This window comes from Cyprinus carpio, chromosome A5 (genome assembly GCF_018340385.1).
Source record: "Cyprinus carpio isolate SPL01 chromosome A5, ASM1834038v1, whole genome shotgun sequence".
Taxonomy (NCBI): domain Eukaryota; kingdom Metazoa; phylum Chordata; class Actinopteri; order Cypriniformes; family Cyprinidae; genus Cyprinus; species Cyprinus carpio.
The window spans coordinates 33,162,037-33,184,163 of record NC_056576.1 but is presented as its reverse complement, the minus strand read 5'-3'; the positions used below and the strand labels follow the sequence as shown (position 1 = coordinate 33,184,163).

The 22,127-nt window shown below is 36.1% G+C and overlaps 2 protein-coding genes across 3 annotated transcripts in view; both read left to right on the top strand.

Moving 5' to 3' along the window:
* The window catches only part of LOC109080109 (vacuolar protein sorting-associated protein 37D-like), a 29,994-nt gene extending 25,601 nt beyond the window's left edge, over positions 1–4,393 (top strand). Inside the window, exon 4 of the mRNA XM_042756951.1 lies at positions 3,521–4,393. Coding sequence (XP_042612885.1) covers positions 3,521–4,000 — 480 coding nt within the window. The 3' untranslated portion in view covers positions 4,001–4,393. The remainder of the gene's footprint in view (positions 1–3,520) is intronic.
* Positions 4,394–15,176: 10,783 nt separating this feature from the next.
* Positions 15,177–21,263, top strand: LOC109080118 (PRKR-interacting protein 1 homolog). 2 transcript variants are annotated; one of them, XM_042756949.1, is made up of 6 exons: positions 15,177–15,366; positions 15,504–15,582; positions 15,989–16,089; positions 16,946–17,031; positions 17,140–17,198; positions 20,859–21,263. In XM_042756949.1, exons 1-6 carry the CDS (start codon positions 15,241–15,243, stop codon positions 20,951–20,953), a joined length of 546 nt encoding a protein of 181 aa, XP_042612883.1. In that variant the 5' UTR covers positions 15,177–15,240; the 3' UTR covers positions 20,954–21,263. The 2 variants fall into 2 exon arrangements, with proteins under 2 accessions (XP_042612883.1, XP_042612884.1); XM_042756950.1 differs by having other exon boundaries at positions 15,180–15,366; positions 20,862–21,263.
* Positions 21,264–22,127: the final 864 nt, after the last annotated feature.

The following is a 22,127-nucleotide window of genomic DNA, read 5'->3' as shown; positions in this document are numbered from 1 at the left end:
TTAAAAATACAGTAATATTGTGAAATATTATCACAATTTAAAATATTTTCTATTTTAGTATATTTTAAAGTGTAACTTATTCCTGTGATTACAAAGTTGAATATTTAGCATCGTTACTCCAGTCTTCAGTGTCACATGATTGTTATTGCTACATTATCAATGTAAAAACAGTCATTGAAAACGTAATATTTCTGTGAAAACTAATAGAAAATTCAAAATAACAGCATTTATTTGAAATAGAAGTCTTTGGTAACAGTGTAAAAGACCTTACTGTGACTTTTGATCAATTTAATTCATCCTTTCTGAATAAAATTATACAATTCATTAAAAAATAAGTCGGTGAGTTGTTGACTCTAGAATATTTGTTTATGAACCATTTGGATGGATTCATTGGAAAGATCTGACTCAGAGGAACAATTTGTCCACTGAACATCACCATTCATTACGTGATGTGTTAGCATCACAGACTATTCAACAAAGGGCTTAAAACAGCTCAGCACAACATGGGCCAGAAGGAAAAAATAGGCTACTCCTCAGATGTCTTCTCTTGTTGTCTCAGCCGCCTTTCCCCATCCGTTCGGCTTTGTCAGATTGATCTGCGTAGGTTTATCCATCCTCAGGCTGTAAACGAGCACTGTGTCTTCCACCCCACACAAGCCCGATCGATAGCTCCGTGAATTTGTCATTATGCTCCTGCCGTCTGATTGATGATCTCACTCCATCATAAGTAAGCTGTACAGAGAGCCAGCCTTCAGCAGGACGCATGCCAGACAAAACATCAGTCCAGCACGTGTGTTTCTGAGCCAGATTAGGCTGTGGATTCCCACAGGACTTGCATATTCTGTTAGTGCAACATCGTCTGGAAAAGGGCTGACGGCAGCCGTTCATATACTGTTCTCATATGAAACTATAAAGTTTTAATGATGCCTTGATTGAGAATTATAAAAACCTAATAAACAGCAGGAGACCACATGAAACATGGTTTGAGGGCTAAGCTTTATCCATCAAGACAAATGGTCCTTTAAATCAAAATCTTTGAGTTTATAACTTTTGGATATGTGTAACATTGGGTTCATACAATTGTAGTTTTTCTGTTGATTACACTGGGAAACTCCATAAGCATTATTATTATTATAATTATTATTATTATTATTATTGCTCATGCTTGAAGGATTTGAACAAACCCCTGACTCTAAGTACTAACTTGTCATGCAGTATCGTCATGTTTGGAAACTGTTTGGCATTGAGGGACCCAAGCCATATCTACAGACTTAATTGTGGGCTCTTTGTCTTGGGCCAATAAACAACTACTGAGCAACGTCTTATTTTAATATTTATTATTATTATTATTATTATTATTATTATTATTATTATTATTATTATTATTATTAATACTATTATTATTAATATTATTAATATTATTATATTTTCAAGGTTTTTTTACTAAGTTTTAGTAATTTTGTAATAATATTTTTTATATTATTATTATTTATATATAAAAACAAAACATATTTACTGATTTAAAATATAAATAATTGTATTGTTTCAGTGCTGTCAAATGATTCATCGTGATTAATCGCATCTATGTATGTGTATATATATATATATATATATATATATATATATTATGTATATATAAATACACAAACATGTATGTGTAAACACATACATATACAAATATATATATATATATATATATATATATATATATATATATATATATATATATATATATATATGGTCATATGCTATTTTAAAGATCATTATTTTGTGTATTTGGTGTAACAGAATATGTTGACGTTTTAAAGTTCAATACATATTATTTTTCAAATACTGTACATTATTATAGTTCCTCTATGCCCCGCCTCTCTCAAACGCGTATTTTTTAGAATACAATGAAATATTGTGTGCCTAAGAAGCCACATCATCTCACAGAAGGATTTATTTCAAACACTTGACTGACTTTATGAAGTGATTTTGGAGTAAAAACATGTTATTAAATGTGATATTTTCACGTGCTCTCAGATGGAGCAGCATTTACTACACAGAGCCGTAGTTCACTGAGATGATACGCAAACAGCTGTCATTATCGCGAACGATTTCGTCGATTTCATAATCCTACTATTATATCGCCTGCGATTATGAATGCGATTTTGCATAGCTTGTCAGAGAACTACAACTCTGTGTAGTAAATGCTGCTCCACCTGAAAGCAGGTGATGGAGATTTACTACTAATCACAGAACCGGCTTTACTGACAAAATGTGCATGACAATCGCGATTAATCGCGTTCGATTAATCTTGCAGCCCTACCTTGTAGGCTACTCTCTTAGGTTCACAAAACTGTCGTCCATAAAATGCGTTGCACAAATTCGAACATCTGGGTTGTGCTGTTATGTTGTAAATAAATCTTAACCAATGATTCCTCATTGCATTTACTTTCGGAAGTCCAAATAAAGTGCTTTTGCTTTGGCACAGAAACACACAGCATCTCCCTGACATGGCTGCATCAACACTACTGCGGTTCCTGAAACCACGCCTTCTTTCTTTGCATGAACATTTGGGCAGTATTACGCAAATATTTCCACATTGTGTCAGCGTGAGGCGTTTTAGCCCGGTCTGGATCAGCCTTCTCTTTTAGAGAGAATAAATCCTTTTGTGGGAGACTTTGAGCTGTGTAACTCTGCAGATCTTATACATGCACAAATAGCTTCATAACACACTAAAGAAAAGGAAAAATAGAAATCGCATCATATGACCCCTTTAATATTTTATATATAAACTAAACATGTTTTTCTTAAATAGATTGTTTTAGATTAACAATAACAGTACTGGGTTAGAGTTGCTCATTGCATGTTATTGTTTCACACTGATGTGTAGTTTGCCAGGGGTGGTGTCCTAAAAGTCTTTATTGCTCTGTCTGCAAGGACATTTAGGGGGTGGGTTTGTGCAGACTAGACTTCTCAATTATTCAGTCCCCCATACTGAGACAGACAGAGTGTAGACACCTGACCCTTCCAGCCGAGCTTTCCACAGACACTTCAGGGTCATGCTAAATTTATTATGTGATTATTTGTGCAGACATCATGTTTGTCTGTTAAACCCTACAAAGTTTTGTCAGCTAACTTAAAATGTTAACTTTCAATGTTAACTTGTAATGTTTCAATTTCAGGGGTTACTTCAGGTAAATATATTACTTCTAAGGGATTCGGCTGACAAAGAACATCTTACACCTGCTAAGACCAGCAAACTCCCTTAGGCTGGTCTAAGCTGTTTTTTTTTCCAGCAGGGTTTATTTAATGCAGAAATATTTATTTAAATGATGTAATCAATTGGACTGCATGAGATTATGCCACCAAAGTCATTTTTAACATATTTGATTCTTGAAATAGCACAACTTGGTTTTGACTTGGAAGACGATGAGTCAAAAAGAGGATGTTTGCATCTGCGTCACACTTGTTATGAATCCGGTGTGACTTCCTGTCCTCTAATGCCTGTTTATTTGTCATCTGACCTTCACAGGAGTTGCTGGAGAAGTTCATGGAGGGCCATGTGCCCCTGGAGGAATTCCTTGATTCTTTTCAAAGCCACAGGAAGACGTACCATATCCGCCGCGCTCAAGCCGAGAAGCTCCAGGAGCTCAACAGGCGCGACAGGAAACCGAAGAAACAAGAGGAGGAGCTAAAGAGGGAGGAGGAACATAAGGAATCCCGGCCAAACGGCATTAGCGCACACGGCCCTCCTCGTGTGTTCCAGCTCCGATACGGTCTGACCCCGGCCATCCTGCTTCCGCTTTCCTCTTCCTCCGCTTCGGTCCTACCTCCTCTGGACTCGCGCTCAGGCCAGCTGCAGGTTTCAGGGCCTTGCACCCGTCACTCCTGCCCCAGGCAGCCCGTCGGCCTGAGAGTAATAGGACAGTTACCCGGGTGGCCGGTGAGACCAGTCCGACTGCAGCAGCTGTACAGGCCCAGTCCCCATCAGCCTGAACCTCCGTGTCGATAACGCTCCGCACCGTGAGTTCGGCATGAAAGCGAAGTTGCGCAAAGACCACGTGAAGCCTTCATCAAGACAATATGTAAAAATGGATTTGCCATGAAATCAAACATTCATGTACCCAAAAAGGGAGGAGAGCGGAAAGCCATAAAGTATTTGTTAATGTCGCTTGTCATTGTTGCTTGTTCGTTTAACTTCGTTCTGTTTCGTATTTGTGTGGGTTTAGTCAGGACTTGGCAGGAGTTCAGCTGCTGTTTGTATGAGGGAAGTGCCCTGTTTCTTGAGACACTGCTTTTTGCCTGGAAGGTCTTTTGGGCCACTGAGGGACTTGTAAAATGGCACCTTTTTGTAATGTTTATGGGTGTTCAATAAAGTCTAATCATGATGTTTACTTTAAACCTATACCTTGGTTGTTTCGCATTTTATTTTCTGAAATTGGATTAAATTAGTTTTATTTATTTTCTTTCTTAAAAATGGATTATCATTCAGAATATTAAATTAAAAAACGATATGAGAACTGTGTAAACTGTGCGTAAAACTAATGTCACAATGCAAAAATATTACTGTTCCTAAGATGTTTTCTCGATAGAAAATAAAATCTATTATTTATTTTATTTTGATTTTGGGCTGAAATGTAACCCAGACATATTTTTGTGAGATTAACCCTATTATTATTTTTCTATCAGATAAGTTTTGTTGTATTAGGGATTTTCCTTCCAAGTAATACACAATAAAAAGATTACAAGTGTAGGCTAGATGAACTCGTAATGTTTGTCTGTGTAAGAATGGTTCAGATGGTTTATTTATTATTGACACAGCTGCAGCTGAAGTCTTTGAAAGCCCAAATTTTCCAAACACTTTGTTGTTTCAAGTTTTTTCAGCCACTGCAGTGGAGTTTGTATTCAGAAAGCGTGGAGACACTGCTGTCTTCGACTAAGCTCTCAGACGGCCGATTTTGCTGCAGGGTTACTTTTAAGCTACAGTTGAGCAGGGTTACAAATAAACTCAGATTAGCACAAAGTACATTAAAATAAGTGTGCTCTTAAACCAGCGCCAATGAAAATCATATCTAAGATTGAGGGATTTACTTATTTATGGAAATCCAGTAATGAAATATCCCATGTGGACTTCAAACACTCTTTATTTGTTTGGTTTTATTTCTAGGCTGGAAGGTTCACTTTCAGTGAAGATTGTATTTTAAGCAGCTATGGGAAAATATGTTGCATTATGAATTATTACAAGAGATGGAGTGGTGTTACCTTTGCTTTTATCATCCTGTAGAGATCGGTGAGAGGTGCAGAGCAGAAGTGTTCACTAACCTTCACCTGTTTCTGACAAGAATGGAATTCTGCAAGAAGTTGCAAGTGCCAAGACCTAACCAGCACTGTGTTTGCACCCATTTTTAAAATCTGAGCCTATTAATTTATTCAAACACACATTAAAAATACAATTCATCTTAAAATAAAACTTTTTTTTTTCTTCAAAAGTTCAAAATGTCAGGGTATTATAATTGTCAAGAAAGTTAATAAAATATATATATTACTATGACTATTTTTTTATGTGTACAATATGTATAAATTTGTATTAATTTTTATTTCAGTTTGTTGTTTTTAGGTTAATCGTTTTCCACATTTTCTTTACATACATGTTGTGCTAATTGGTTTTAATTTAGTTAGATCATGGCCATTATTTAATTCAAATGAAAGAGGAAATAAGTACAATGTGGCCACATTTGAACTAAAATGAGGGAATTAATTAGTGAAACATGGCCACTTATTAATAAGTCACATGGATGAATTCTTAATTTGTGACGATTTTATTTATTTATTTATTTCTCCCTCATGTCATGTGCGGGGCTCCACAAAGGTGTAAGAAAAATGTATTTTTAGTTGATGGTTACACCACATGATGTTATTAGATTAATTAAAGTTAAACCTTTCTTGAAAATAATTATCAAATATAAAGCCAACTTGAACACAAAGAGTAGGCCTACATTTCTTTAAAAAAAAAAAAAAAAACTAGCACAAGAATCAAAGAGATTCAAATATCCAACAGATACTGTGGTAATGGAATTGAACATAAAAAAGTTATGTTTTGTTTTGTTTTTGTTTTTTTGAATCAACCCCCTGTTTTCCTAAAGCTGTGGTAAATCCAGTCTCAGTATGATATGAAACTCACTCAATAGATCATCTACTGAAGAGTTATGACATCACTGCGCAATAATTAGCATGAAGCCTTGAGGCACAGTGGTTTCTGAGAACATGAAGCCTCTTCTCGGTGCATATGACCCTTCAGACATCCCGTCATAGTGGCAGCGTCAGTCTGTGAGGTCAGACAGAGTCCACATCTGTCAACCCATCGCCACATCTAGCATAAAGTGACCTTGAACATGATATCCCTGAACCCATTCCCCCTCCTCAGAGATCCTCAAATCCTGCTACTACTCCAATATGTCTTCATTTTCATTCCACAACAACACTGGCTCTTGACATGCAGAGCGGCGGCCCAGAGGAGGGATTTGACTCCTAAAAGCCAGAGTTCATTTATCAGACTGCAGGGTTTAATTTGTTCTAGCATGTGCTATCATGGACCAGATCAGTGTTTTCATTATGGAGGCAGAAGGAATGTTGTCGACACAAAAGCGGGAAGGTGTTCTCGGTTCTTTACTGATTTCATTTGGTCGATTTCATGCTGCAGATTTCAATCGGGTCTAATCATAACAAATGTCAATTCAAGAAAATATACAAGCGCAACATCTGTAATGCATGTATTTCATCTCCGTAATATTGCATTCAGAATACTGAGTCCAAGAAACAATTTCCTTCAAGTGGAAAATGGCAAATGCTTCCTTGTAATAAAAGTGTTGTGTTTAGGATATTGCCTTTTTAAAATTCATACACTGTAAAAAAAAAAAAAAATATATATATCTGTGACATTTACAGTAAAAAATACCGGCAACTGTGGTTGCCAGAACTTCACCGTAGAAAATATGGTAGCAACATTTTAGGTTTTATGGACTTAACTTAAATTCATGATAAAATACAATATTTCATTAACTGATGTAATGTTAATGAACCAACATATTGAAGTACTAATATCTGCTTTGAACCATTGTAATGCACTGATAACCACCAAAAACAGGTGGTGATGAGAAAGTCACATGATGAAACAAAGCTCATCACAAATACATTTTATACGAGCTGAGGAGGGCAATTCTTATATATAGAAAGGTGCACACAGTGTCATTCACACAAACACTAAACCCCATCATGGTGACATATGATACTGAAATAATGCAATAAACATTAATTTAACAGCATTAGATGTACGATTAAACCCTAGTGTACACAACTAATAAGTAAAAATTAAGAAGAAAAAAAAAACATCAAATATGAAGTGTCATGTATGGGGAATTCTGGGAGTGTCAATTTATGGTTTGTCACTGTAAATTATACAATGAGTTTTTTTTTTCCCAAAAAACATAATTCTAACAGTATTTTACTGAAAAATTACATTAAATGTAATTACATTTATTCACTGAATATAGTATGGAAACTAACTGTTAACCAGTTAACAGGTTTTTACTGTAGCATTTTTAGTCTTTTACTGTTAAAATCACAATAATTTTCTACAGTGTACAGTATCGTATTCATGTCATCATCACAAACTATGGATCAAAACTATGGGGAAACTACAATTTTTTAATTTGATTAAAAATAGGATTATAAATACAGTTAAATTGTGACATATTATGATTTAAAACAGCTGTTTTCTATTTTCATATTAGTCTTCAGTGTCACATGATTCTTCAGAAATTATGATTTGGTGCTCAGGAAATATTTCTTATTATTATCAATATGGAAAATAGTTTTTGCTGTTTAATATTTTTGTGGAAATCATGATACATTGCCGTCCTGAAGTTTGGGGTAAGTATGATTTAAAAAAATAACTTAATTTAGTACTTTTAGTACTAATTATGTTTTTTTTTTTATTCAGGAAGGATGCGTAAAATTTGTAAAAAGTCACAGTAAATTTATAATGTTACAAAAGATCTCTATTTCAAATAAATGCTGTTTTTAAACTTTCTAATCCTCCAAAAATATTAAGCAGCAAAAATGGTTTTCATTGATAATAATGAGAACAATTATTAATAATTGATCACTAGTCATAACTGATAAGAACTGAGAAGCAAATCAGCATATTACAATGTTTTATGAATGATCACGTGACACTGAAGTAACTGGAGTAATGGCTGCTAAAAATTCAGCTTAATTACATTTTAAAATTTCTTAGAATTAAAAACATTTTAAATTGTAATAATATTCCTTGTAGGGTAGTAACACTATATATATAATGTATATACAGTTAGCAAGAGTATTTTTTTATTTTGTAAATGAGCTTACGTAATTTCATAAATCCATAACCATAAACGCAGCTTGGCATTAAAGTGATTCAATCAATCACACAGTATGCCAAGGCACAGACAGATCTCACAGTGTGCTTTGCATTAAAAAGGAAGATGGAAGCTTTCTCGTGAACAGAACTGCTTTGTTCAGCCCGATGACATCTTTGAGGAGCATCAAAAGATGTGCTGATCGGGCCTGTTGACATCCTGTGGTAAATTTCAGTCACAACAGCATTATTATACATTTCAGCACAGCATTATTTGATCAGTATGAAGCAAACGTATTGTGTGGCTTTTGAATACTGAACCCTCAATGAAATGACTGCTTGCTGAGATTCTTACAAATGTGCTTCTGCAGAGAAACACACACATTATTGTGTACATGGTTGTGGAAAGTGGACGCAAGACCAAACAACACCCAGGCTATCTGGTGTGCATTCAAACTGCTGTTTTGGGAGAATAATGTTTTATTTAACCATTCTGCAATCTTTTGTAAATATCAATGTTTTTGGTCTGTGTTTGCCATTGTAATCTGTTTAGATGGGTCACTGGTGGACTGGATGTCCATTTTCTGCTTGATGCAATTCCACCCTGGAGTGAAAAGAAGGGTTATGACCTTCCTTCGCTCTCAGACTGTGTCCCTCCAGGCTGTTTGTGTTGGTCAAACAATTTCTTTAGGGCTCAGCTCATTTCAGGATGGCCTGATCCCCTGATTTAATACTGAGGATGAAATGAAGGACCTGAGGAAGTCATAGAGTTGATTATATCTCATGGCAATCATGTTATGAGAGATTCATTTTGGACATACTACAGTATAACCATGAGCAAAAACTGCGCTTGATAAACATTCTATAAATAATTTCATGATATATAAATTTGACTTCTCTAGGGCTGAATGTTAGCTTAATTATAATTGAATTAAATATAAAGAGGGCATTATTTATTTGCTAATGCATGTCTACTTTATTTAGCATCAAATTCAATGGCAACAAAGTGCAATTATTATTAATAATACATTTAGCTATTTGTGGCAACACTCAATTATGAACATCACAATGCGTCCTCGACTACCTCTGGACCAGTACACACTGATCGGATAACATTCCGATCACAAATGCATTTACACTTGTCTTTTCAATGTGTATGTGGACAACATCCGGATACAGGTCGCATGTTAATGAAAAGTGTAAATGCATTCTTTGCTGTATCCTAAAAGCTATAAGCCTTTAAGTTCAAAGGATTCTGTTTAATTCGTTCTCTATCATTTTGAAAATGTCTTATGGTAATACACACAGACAGACAGCCTTGATGTTTAATGGTAGCTGAAATATTCAAATGAGAGCTCATCATATCTCACTATTGTCAGGAGGGGGTATGCAAAAATAGCCTCAAATACAAAGTGTCAAATTTTTTCCTTGTTTTGATGGATGCTGGGTAGGCAGCCTGCTGAATTCAGTATCAGCTGGAATATAATGAGAAAATGAGAAGGGGGATGATGTATAGCCACCTTTGATCCTCCACTGCTTTTAGGTTGTAAATTAGACAAGCTGTTTATACGAGTGTGTGAGAGAAAGAAATATAGAGAGAAATAAGAATAACAAAGCCATTTATTACAAGCCACTGAGCCATATCAGCTGTGATAAGTCAGACCCATCTCTCTGTTTAAGATGCTGCAGTTTCTGATCAATGCCATCTTGGTAATACAAACAGCCGTATAAAGAAAAGCTGCTTTGTAACTTGCCAAACTACAGCTTACTCTTATTTTAGTCAAAATAAGATTTTTGACTAAGGAATTAAAGTAAAAAAATTTAGTCAAAGTTAAAAAATTTAGTTATACGCTACAAGCTACTAGCAAAACATGCTAGTATGATACAACTACTTACATTGGGAATATGTTAATTTAAATATAACTATATTAACTATCCGGTGACATTATTTTTCAAAAAGGGTCTCAAGTCTGTGAAATGTTGTTTTGAATCATGTTCATTTGTCATTAAACAAACCTATAAACAAATCTTTCCAGCGATAGATCTGAGAGACGACAGTCAAGCATGATTACTGCCTCAAACAATTAGAAAAACTGCTAATATTTGAAAATGAAAATATATATACACTACCGTTCAAAAGTTTTGGGTAATGTTTTTTAAAGAAGTCTCTTCTGCTCATCAAGGCTGCATTTATTTGATCAAAAAAAAAACTGTAATCTTGCAAAATGTTATTAGAATATAAAATAATGATTTCTATTTTAATATCCTTTAAAATATAATTTATATATGTGATGCAAAGCTGAATTTCCAGCATCATGACTCCAGTATAAAAGTGTCACATGATCCTTCAGAAATCATTCCAGTATGCTGATTTATTATTAGAATTATCAATGTTGGCAACAGTTGTACTGCCAAATATTTTTTTGGAAACTGCGATACTTTTTTCAGGATTCTTTGATGAATAAAAAGTTAAAAAGAACAGCATTTATTCAAAATAGAAATCTTTTCTAACAATATAAATCTTTTCTATCACTTCTTATCAATTTAACACATCCTTGCTGAATGAAAGTTTTAATCTCTTTCAAAAATAGAAAGAATAAAAATTTACTGACCCCGAAACTTTTGAATGGTAGTGTATATTGTTAAAAAAAGATTTCTATTTTAAATAAATGCTGAACGGTAGTACAGCAATAAACTTTTGAACGGTAGTGTATATATATATATATATATATATATATATAAATACATATATATATATATATATATATATATATATATATATATATTTTCTATATATATATATATATATATATACAGGTGCATCTCAATAAATTAGAATGTTGTGGAAAAGTTCATTTATTTCAGTAATTCAACTCAAATTGTGAAACTCTTGTATTAAATAAATTCAATGCACACAGACTGAAGTAGTTTAAGTCTTTGGTTCTTTTAATTGTGATGATTTTGGCTCACATTTAACAAAAACCCACCAATTCACTATTGTGAATACAATGTCGTTTTGACATTGACAAACACTGTTAGATGCAGACAAGCCATTTATTTCATTCTGAAACTTATAGTCAACCTAACAACAAACAGAGCAGTGCATAATGATGTGCAGCATTAAGAATATTATACACTGGGGTGGACAATTCATCGTAACTGATTATTGGGGGACTTGTCAGTGTCTGTGGTGGTTACAGCTATACATAAAGGTACTGTAGCTTCTTTAGTTCAGCTTAAAAAACAAACAAACATTATTTTCAGGCTGGTCCAGCTAATGCTCATGCACATTCAAGAGCAAACAGCCATTGCCTCTGTCACAAGGACTATTTCATCTAAAAGGTGGGACATTTCCGATCAGTCATCAGTTTGACATTTTTTGTAACAAAATGCTGCAACAGCATTCAATCAGTTATTCTGATTTAAGGTTTTCGAGTTTGAAACCTTTATTTCTGCTTTATTTCATTGAACAAATACATTTTATTCCTAAAAACAGTGATTTTTTTTTTTTTCTGGCTGTTGACAGTGTTACGTATAATCGAGTGATTCTGTAATAACCTTTGACTCCAATATATCAACAAAGTGAAACAAAACTTTTAAACCTGTTTATCCTGTGCTCAGATATCTGATCTTGAAATGTATGAAAATTAGTATATATTTAATTAGACAATGCATCATTTCCATATTCAAACATAGCACTTGAGAAAACATGTCATACAAACAGCTGTTTTTATGTACTGTGATTAACAAACAGGGGAAAGTATGTCAGATCTAGTTAAAATTTTGATTAAGAGAAAGATTTGAAAATAAAAGCACACAAAAAAAGAAGAGAAGTATATCATGCACTGATGCCAGCTCGCTCCAGCATGTTTGAGGAATTGCCCTACAAAAACTGTTTATGATAACAATCGAAAAATCAACAGCTGCATTGTGTGTTGATCAGATCTCGCAATCACAGCTGAGTGGATATGTGAGATACTGCTATGGTTGAGTTCTGCTGAATATTTCACTGCACACTGATAATGGCTACAGCCTGGGAACTATTGCATTTAACATCACTTACTGCTGGCACTGACACAATGTGCAAATTATGCACTGTGTTTAAATAACATTAATGCACTGTGAATTAACATGAACTAACAGTGTAACAGTTTAACTGTATTTTCATTAACTAACATTAACAAAGATTAATAAATACTGTAATAAATGTATTGTTCATGGTTTGTTGTAGACAACCCATATAATTCACTCTTCCTCTTCTTTTTTGGAATGAGTTTCTGGTTCATACACAAAGTATATGGCTGAATTAATCAAGTAGAAGTTTTTTTCACCAGAAAAAAAAAAGTTTAAATATATAATTTTTGACTGCAGGGGGACTTTCAATAAAAGCTAAATTTTTGTTCCAGTTTGGAAATACATACAGGTGGTTTGAGGATCCAAAGACAGATTTCGAGCACATATTTCCTAAAGCATCTAAATAAAACTGGCATCATATTTCTTAGTTTTTTACCATAGACCCTGATCATGAGGAACAACATTCCTGATTCCCCCCTTGAGGATGGGATTGGTTTCAGTGGGTGGTTTATTAAGGCTCTGCATGTGTTCTCATCATTTTAACACAGCAATATTTGACAAAAATATGAAATATTGTGTCGATGTATAGACTTAGTAGAGTGTAAAAAGACTTGGTGGAAGCTGGATTCTGTGGGCTTACCCTGCCTGTATGCAGGAAAGTCCTGTGTCCTGTTGAGGAAGGGTGAGGTGATGTCTGTAATATGAAAGACATTCCTGGAAGAATTTCACCTTCTCTGGGATAAAATTACTACAGTAGCACTAATAAAATAACATGACCAGATGCAAACCGGAGACATTTCCTATTTAAGTAGTCAAAATATCTTGTTTTTCTTTTTTAATTGTTGTGTGTCCCATATATATATATATATATATAAGTTAACTCCGTTAATCCATTGGGACTCCTGTTGAAAAGACATTGGCAATAATATTTAGTTGTCTTTATTTCAAATTCTAAACTTAATTGGAACTTTAACGACAGCAAAACTCTGGATTTTCTCACTTATGATTGTTCTTTATGTTCATACTGAAAAAACAAAACACTGTGTACAGGCATTTATATACTCCTATAATAATCTATGGCGCCACTTTTTAATAAGGTATAAAAGCTGCATTCGGTTAATTAAGGAAATCATACCTCAATTTAATTTTTGTAGGATCAAATGTGATCAGACTTTGCAGTTTGGATGTCACTGTCTTTGATGTTTACTTAAGTCACTGTCGCTATAGTAACAGGTCAAAAATAGAATACTAGTGGCAGGTGCATACTTGAACATTCTGCTACTTTTATGATGTCATGGACTTGAAGTATTAAAGTCAAACAAGATATCTGTCTATTTATGAAGGTAAAATCTCTATAAAAATTCACTAATATGGTGAAAATGATTGACTTCTTCAAGTTAATTCCACAAAAAAAGATTTCTTTCCATCTTCATGTTACTGCCATAAACGGTAAGAGTAGCAAGAAAGACAGCAATAAAAGACTAACTTAGCTCATGTTTAATTTACAAAAAACTGAATGTGTAGCATATGAATACATTAAAAACTGTATTAACGGATGTTAAATTCCATCATGAATCTTTATTTCTTTCCAACTGCATGCCTCTGTTTGATCTGCTATAATGGTAAACATGATGAGAAAGTTTATGTGACAGCACTAAAACGCACGTCAATCTGAATATTTTGTATGTGAATGCATCAACAAATTGTATTAGCCTGCATTCAAGTGCAGCATTAATCTTACATTCTGGAAATTGCTGTATTACTGAACACGTTCTTCTCTTTTTCTTTCTTTGCATGCCATGGTTTGAGGTGCCATGATGGTGAATATGGTAAGAAAGGTTATGTGATATCATGAAAAAAACCTGTATTAACTTGTTAAACTGCAACATGAGTCTTTTTTAATCTAGAAAATCACTGCATTTCTGAACATGTTCTTCTGTTTCTTTCTTTGCATGACTCTTTCCAACTACCTGCATGGTTTGAGTTGTCACAGTGGCAAACATGGTAAGAAATGTCATGTGACAACATCAAAAACCTGTATTAACTTGTGCAGCCAGAATCACTGTATTTCTAAATATCTTCTTCTGTTTCTTTTGTTGCCTAACTCTTTCCAGTTACATGGAACGGTTTAATATACCACAGTGAAGTGGTAAACTAGATCATCTGACAGCAATATAAATAACTCCAGTCTGAATGTTTTGTATATGAATAAATTTACATACATTTTTTGCATGACTTTCCAAAAAATTCTACAGTTTGAGCCATTATAGTGGTGAATATGATATGATATGATATGATATATGATAAGACTAGGGAAAACAAGATTTAAATCTTTTATTCTCCACGCATCCCATGAATTGTGAGGTTTGCAGGATTTCAGAAGGGATCATGTTATTTTTTGTGAACACTGAAGCGCAGTACTTTTAAAGGGACAAGATTTGGGACCAATACAAAAAAGCCCTGTAGCGGCACCGTGGTATTTTGATTGTATGGTGGCCTAATGGTAGGCTATTTTGCAGTGTTGTGGAAGATATTCTGAAAAGTCCAACTGAAAACAGCAACAACAAATACATACATGCTGCATACATAACTGCAAAACAATGAACAACATAATCACAACACAAGACATCATCATTACGTTGTTTCTTGTCATTCAGTTTGGTCATTAGGCAAACGGCACGTTATTTATTTCATCCTCATCAGTCCCTTAGGTGGCAGTATGCCCACTCAGATCTGTGAACTGCCAGAAATGAACAGAAGAAGAACTTCATCGAAGAAGAATCATGGCGGTGGATAAGAAAGATGCGCGTTCAGGGAAAGCTACTAAAAAAGAGTCGCAGCCTTTAATTATCGCCAAAACTCCAGCAGAGCAGCAGCGCTTAAAGCTGGAGAGACTGATGCGAAACCCCGTGAGTTTACCCTTTACCTCGAGCTAGCGGTTTTATTTGGAGTAACGTAAGTCAATTATGCTAATGCTGCTACTGAACTGTTGCAGAAGCATTGGACATACATGAACAGTGCTGAGTTTGATATTTTGGTTTTAAAGGATAAATCTGCGCCCATACCAGAGAAACCAAAGGAGTGGAATCCACGCGGTCCGCCAGAGTTTGTGCGGGATGTGATGGGTTTGTCCTGTTTCTTTGCTTTCTTAGATCTAAGTATGAAGTTAGTGTGTGTGTGTGTATATATATATATATATATATATATATATATATATATATATATATATATATATATATATATATATATATATGAATGAAAAGAAATGAAATTCCTAATTTTCATTATAATTGAGATTCAAATTCATTCAAACACATAAGAAACACACGAGCTTTAGATGAGATGGTGAGATGTGCAGCAGCACTAACAGTGACTGACCCCAAATTTTTTATTGATCTTTGTATATTTCTATTTTGTCTAATGCTTCACACACTTTTCTGTAATTGGGTCTGACATTCTCAGGAATTTTGCCCTCGCAAATAATCAGTCAGGATTCATTTTTTGCTGTATATATTTGTTGAATTTCGGCAGGTTCCAGTGCTGGAGCAGGCAGCGGTGAATTCCATGTGTATAGACATCTGCGCCGTCGGGAATATCAGAGACAAGACTTCCTGGAACGAATTTCTGAAAAGGTAGCTTTATTTTTGCCTAAAGCGTATGATTATCAAATAATGAATTGCTCTAAGAAAATGTGAAAATATAAGGTTCTCAGAATTGTTGGCAAACAGTATATGTGTGAATAATAGATATGTTCATGTAGATTTAAAAAAGTCTGTCATGCTTATTGGTGACATACAGTGCACAGTTTTTTTTTTTTTTTTTTTTTTTTTACTTTAAATTACTGTTGGTGAACAGAAATAAATCAAGTGCTTCAGTGGAATGTGGGTCCACCCGTTATTTGTAGTGGCTTACATGGCAGAATTTGGGTGTGCCGTCAGCAGCGGTGGATCTGCTCAGCTCTCAGCTCACAGGTGGGTTGTAAGATTTCAAAAGAAGCCTCTTACGCTCAGCAAGGCCGCCTTTATTTGATCAACAACACAGTGAATACAATAATATTGTGAAAAGTTATTGCAATGTAAAATAAAATATTTTCTGTTTGAATTGTTTTAACATTTTGTAAAACCATAACTCCAGTCTTCAGTGTCACATTTATTATTATTATTATTATTATTATCAATGTTGTAAACAGGTTTTTGCTGCTTAATATTTTAGTTTTTGACTCTTTGATGAATGGAAAGCTTAAAAGACCAGCACTTATTTGAAATGGAAATGCATCCTGGCTGAATAAGTTTTACTCTATAACACTAATAGTAATAATAACAACCTTATTTAAGATTAAATTTATTAAAAAAAAATGTTTGCCAACACTTTTTGCATAGAGTTTTGGGTCTTGAACTTGGCCTGTGTCTTTTTCAAAATAAAAATAAAAAAATTCAAAATGGAGTACAGCTAGAATTGGTTCACAAGTAATTTGTTTTACTCTTGCAGCAAACGCTGGATGAAAAATATATTGAGAAGGTGAAAGAAAACCAAAAGGCTGCTGAGGAGAGAACGGTGAAACGCAGAAAAAAGAGGTTTGCAAAATACTGTCGTTTTTTAATTCAGATACTTTAGAATCATTAGAGAGCTCTTAGTTTATCTCGTGTGTCTCTGAATCTCAGTTGTTCTTTTGTGTTATTTAGGGAAAAGTTGAAACAAAAGAAGTTGGCCAAGAAAGCCAAGATGGAGAGCCAGAAAGAAGGTAAAGATATTGAAATTGTCTTATAAATTCACCCCGTTCTGTCAACGCCAGCAGGAAGACACCTACTAAACATGAGAAAAAATACAAAATACAAACAAATGCTACACATAAACACTGTACATGTGCAAAGAGAAACGTCGTAAGTCAAGCAGCTGGCTGGGGAACAGTGCAAGATGATTGGTAGTGCACGAGCATGTAAACACATATTACTGAGTCTTTTGTGGGATTATGTACACAAGGAGTGTGTGTGAAAAGTGTCCAGTGCGCATAGAGAATTGCACAAAAAAGATTGTTTCAGACAGTTTTTCTGTGATGTGGTAAGGCTGGGGGATGTTTGGGGGGTGGAGGAGGTGAGATAGTCCATGTTTCAGGAGGTAAGAGGTTTGTATGGGGTTTCAGAGGAGGGTGGGGTGGTTTGAGTTCAGGGCTCTCACAGCCTGGGGGAAAAAACTGTTGAGCAGTCTGGCAGAGAGGGCTCTGATGCTACGGTACCGTTTTCCTGATGGTAGGAGCTGGAAGAGACTGTGGGAGGGATGGGTGGGGTCCTTCACGATACTAATAGCTTTGCTGGAGCATTTTGTAAGGAAAATGTCCAGGATGGAGGGGAGAGGGGCACCGATGATCTTTGCAGCTGTGTTCACTGTCCACTGGAGTGTCTTGCGGTCTGCTGCACTACAGTTCCCATACCAGACAGTGATGCAGCTGGTCAGCATGCTATCTATGGTTCCTCTGTAGAATGTGGTGAGGATGGGTGGAGGGAGACTTGCGCTTTTCACCCAGTGGAGGAAGTGTAGCTGCTGTTGTGCCTTCTTGGAGAGTGAAATGGTGTTGGTGGTCCAGGTGAGATCCTCTGTGATGTGCACCCCCAGGAATTTAGTGCTGCTAAATTTGTTGTTTGGGACAGATTGTTAGTGCCACATCATTCAGCCAGCTGTGCCACTTCCTCTCTGTAGTGCGTTTCATCGCTGTTGTTGATGAGACCTACCACCGTTGTGTCATCTGCAAACTTGAGGATGTGGTTTGAGCTGAACTTGGTAGTGCAGTCATGGGTCAGCAGCATGAAGAGCAGTGGGCTAAGCACACAGCCTTGTGGGGCACCTGTGCTCTGTGGTAGTGCACGAGGTGTTGACGTGACCGTGACGCGACATATAGCCAAGTATGGTGACCCATACTCGAAATTCGTGCTCTGCTTTTAACCCATCCAAAGTGCACACACACACTGCAGTAAACACACACACATCGTGAACACACACCCAGAGCAGTGGGCAGCCATTTATGCTGCGGCGCCCGGGGAACAGTTGGGGGTTCGGTGCCTTGCTCAAGGGCACCTCAGTCGTGGTATTGAAGGTGGAGAGAGCGCTGTACATTTACTCCCCCCACCTACAATTCCCCCCGTGTTGTGGCTGACACAGACTGAATGAGGTCTTCCAGTTAGAAAGTCCAGGATCCAATTACAGGGGGAATTGTTAAGGCCCAGCAGGTTTAGTTTCTTAATGAGCTGTTGTGCTATTATTGTGTTGAATGCTGAGCTTAAGTCAATGAACAGCTTTCTGATATAGGAGTCTTTATTTTCTAGGTGGTTAAGAGCCGGGTGGAGGAAATTGCATCGGATTGAGTGTGTTGGGGAGGCTGGTTTTGTTGTTATGCATGACTAACCTCTCAAAGCACTTCATCATGATTGGAGTCAGCGCTATGGGATGGTAGTCATTTAGACAGGACACAAGTGATTTTTTTTGGTACCGGTATGATGGTTGTGGATTTGAGACATGTGGGGACGACTGCCTGGCTCAGCGAGGTGTTGAAGATATCTGTTAGGATATCTGTCAGCTGTGCAGCACAGTCTTTCAGTATATGGCCAGGTATGTCGTCAGGACCCGCAGCCTTTCGTGAGTTAATCCTAGATAGGATCTTCCTTACGTCGGCTGGAGACAGACAGAGCACCTGGTCGTTGGGAGGTATGGGCAGTTTTTGTGCAGGTGTGTCATTCTGCATTTCAAACCGTGAATAAAAGTGGTTGAGTGCATCCGGGAGGGTGCATGTGTCATCATCACAGGCCTGTGCCGGGGGCTTGTAGTCTGTGATTGTCTGAATGGTTTGCCACAGGCTCCGTGTGTCTCTGCTGTCTGTGAAGTGATTGTTGATGTTTTTTTTTTTTGAGCATATGACCGTTTTGCATTTTTGATGCCACAGGACAGATTGGCTCTTGCTGTTTTGAGGGCTGCTTTATCTCCTGATCTGAATGCTTCATCTCTGGTCTTTAGCAGCTCAAAAACCTCTCTGTCACACACGGCTTCTGGTTTGCATGTGTGGTGATGGTTTTGTTGACTGTAACATCAATGCACTTTTTGATATAAGCACTCACAGTTTCAGTGTACTTCTGGAGGTCTGTGAGGTTGTTGTAGGTGGCTGCCTCTTTAAATATGTTCCAGTCTGTGCACTGAAAGCAGTCCTTTGGTTTTGAGGTAGCATCATCTGGCCAAACTGTGATGAGTTTTTGAACCGGTTTGGCGAGTTTTATAAGTTGTCCGTATGCTGGAATTGATATAACAGAGATGTGATCAGAGTACTTGAGGAGGGGCGTACAACATCCTAATAATCATTCTCTTCTGTTTAAAAAAAGCAAAGTCCATTTTTTTTTTTTTTCCCTTGTTGCAAAGTTCACATGTTGGTAGAACTTTGGCAAAACTGTCTTTTAGTTTGCATGGTTGAAGTCACCGGCTATTATTGAAAAGCCCCCGGGGTTATTTGTTTGTTGTTCGTTGATGGCGCTGTACAGCTTTGCGTTAGCACACGGGGGGGATGTAAAATGAGACAATAACAATGGCCGTGAACTCCCGCGGTAGAACGGTCGACACTTCACAAAAATAAACTCCACCAGCGATGAACAGTGTTTTGTCACTACCACAGCATTATTACACCACCCTTTGTTGATGTACACACACAAGCCACACCCTCCCCCCCCCACCCCGAGCCTTACCAGACAGTTCTTTGACAGGCAAGTCCATGTAGCTGAATAGTGGAGTCGTTGTCATTTACACATATCCATGTTAAAACAAAAACAAAACAACACCTTGTCTCATGCTGTGTAGACTGACTGAGTTGAATTAAGTCCAGTTTATTTTCCAGAGAGCGAACGAGCGAAGAGCATGAGTGATGGAATAGAGGTCTAGTGGGGTTAGCCCTTAGCCTAGCTTGTTTGCCTCTGGCCGTCTTCTGTCCCCTCTCACACCGCCAGCGTCGCCGTTTTGTTAGCATCAGTAGGAGGGGGTCTTTGGGTTCAGCTTCAGCAGAAGACAGAGGCCTCTTAGCTTCTCAGTAGTCACCGGTGAAAGCTGTTGTCTGTTGTTTGTACACACTGCTTTCCAAAAGGCTGTCCCACTGCGTCCAACCTCGTTGCCATCTTGGATTGTATGTTAGACTGTTCGAAGATGAGGAGACGAGACTAACAGACATAAAAACACAGTTTTTGGGACCTGGAGTAGCCACTGCGTCCAACCTCGTTGCCATCTTGGATTGTATGTTTTTTGCTATTTTTTTGGATTTTGGATTGCTGTTTAGTGCTGTTTATGAGTGGCACCACAGGTCATCATAATCATAACTGCACCTTTAGAATTTCAGCTTTCATCTAAGCAGTGAGGAATAATGTGTTTGTTGTGTCAGCAGGCTCAGAGGAGAAGTCATCATCCTCTGCTTCTGAAGCAGAAGAGCAAGAAGATGACGCAGAAGTGCCCAGCTTCATCATGGGGAAGAGGTGACTGGATGAAAGGATGGACGTCTCCAGCAGATACTACCTTACAATGGCAGAAACACCTCCAGCAGTGAATATTTACTGAGCTGTGTGCTGAAAACTCTTGAAGTCAGTTTGAAATCAGTGTTTCAGGAGCGCACTCATACTTTGTGCTTGAGTCAGATGTTCAACACTTCAGCTGGACATTTGAAAAGCTGGATGTTTGTCTTCGCTGGATTGTTAATGATAAAATAATGTGTCCATAATCAGCTTTTATTCTGTTGTAAATATGCATTTTGTTTTTTTTTTAAATAAACAACAAGATTTGCATTTCAGTGTATCGTGGAACATATTTTTTTTCCCCACTGTAGTTTAACTTTGTGTCCTTACTGAATTCAGATTGTAGTAGGACTTTTTTCTAATAGCTTCTGTCATTCAGCATGCTTTTCCATCAAGGAATACATTACATTTTAAAATGGTAAAAAAGAAAAGCTTGTTAAATAGCCATTTTTTGAATATTACAATTGCATTGTACACAATCATGTATGATTGTATTAATTACAAATATATTGTTTTCTCTGTATTTTAAGATGCAGCCTTGGTGAGCATATATTGTAGAGTATGTTTTATGTTACATGATTTCTGCAGGTCTTAAAAATGTTTTAATTCACCCTTTAGCAATTTACAGCTTTAGAAAGGTCTTAAATCAGAAGGGAAATTCTAAATGTTACACTCGTTGCAAAAAAAATGTGTGTGTGTGTGTGTGTGTGTGTGTGTGTATCTTGTATTTTGGTTTTCCAATACAAATATCTAAACAACCTTTAATCAGGATACATATTCTCAAGATGCAAACACAAAACGAAGTCTTGAAAAATGTATCAAAAATAAGTGAGTTTATGCCTAAAACAAGAAAAATAGCAACAAAAATAATAATTTAAAAAACTATATCATTTTGCTTCTGAAGTGAATGTCTGAGACCATTCCTTGAATTTTGGATGTTTAAAAATTTTAAACTTGAAACTAAAATGTTGCTCTTATTTTAGAATTATTTTGCACACCATCTTCTCTTTTTTTATATTAATGGACTCATAATAGATATAATAGTTTTTGAAAAAAAAAAAAAATCAGTTGTATATGCAGGACCATTTAAAATGGTAAATAATAATAATAAAAACAAACAAAAAACAACATAATGTTTCATT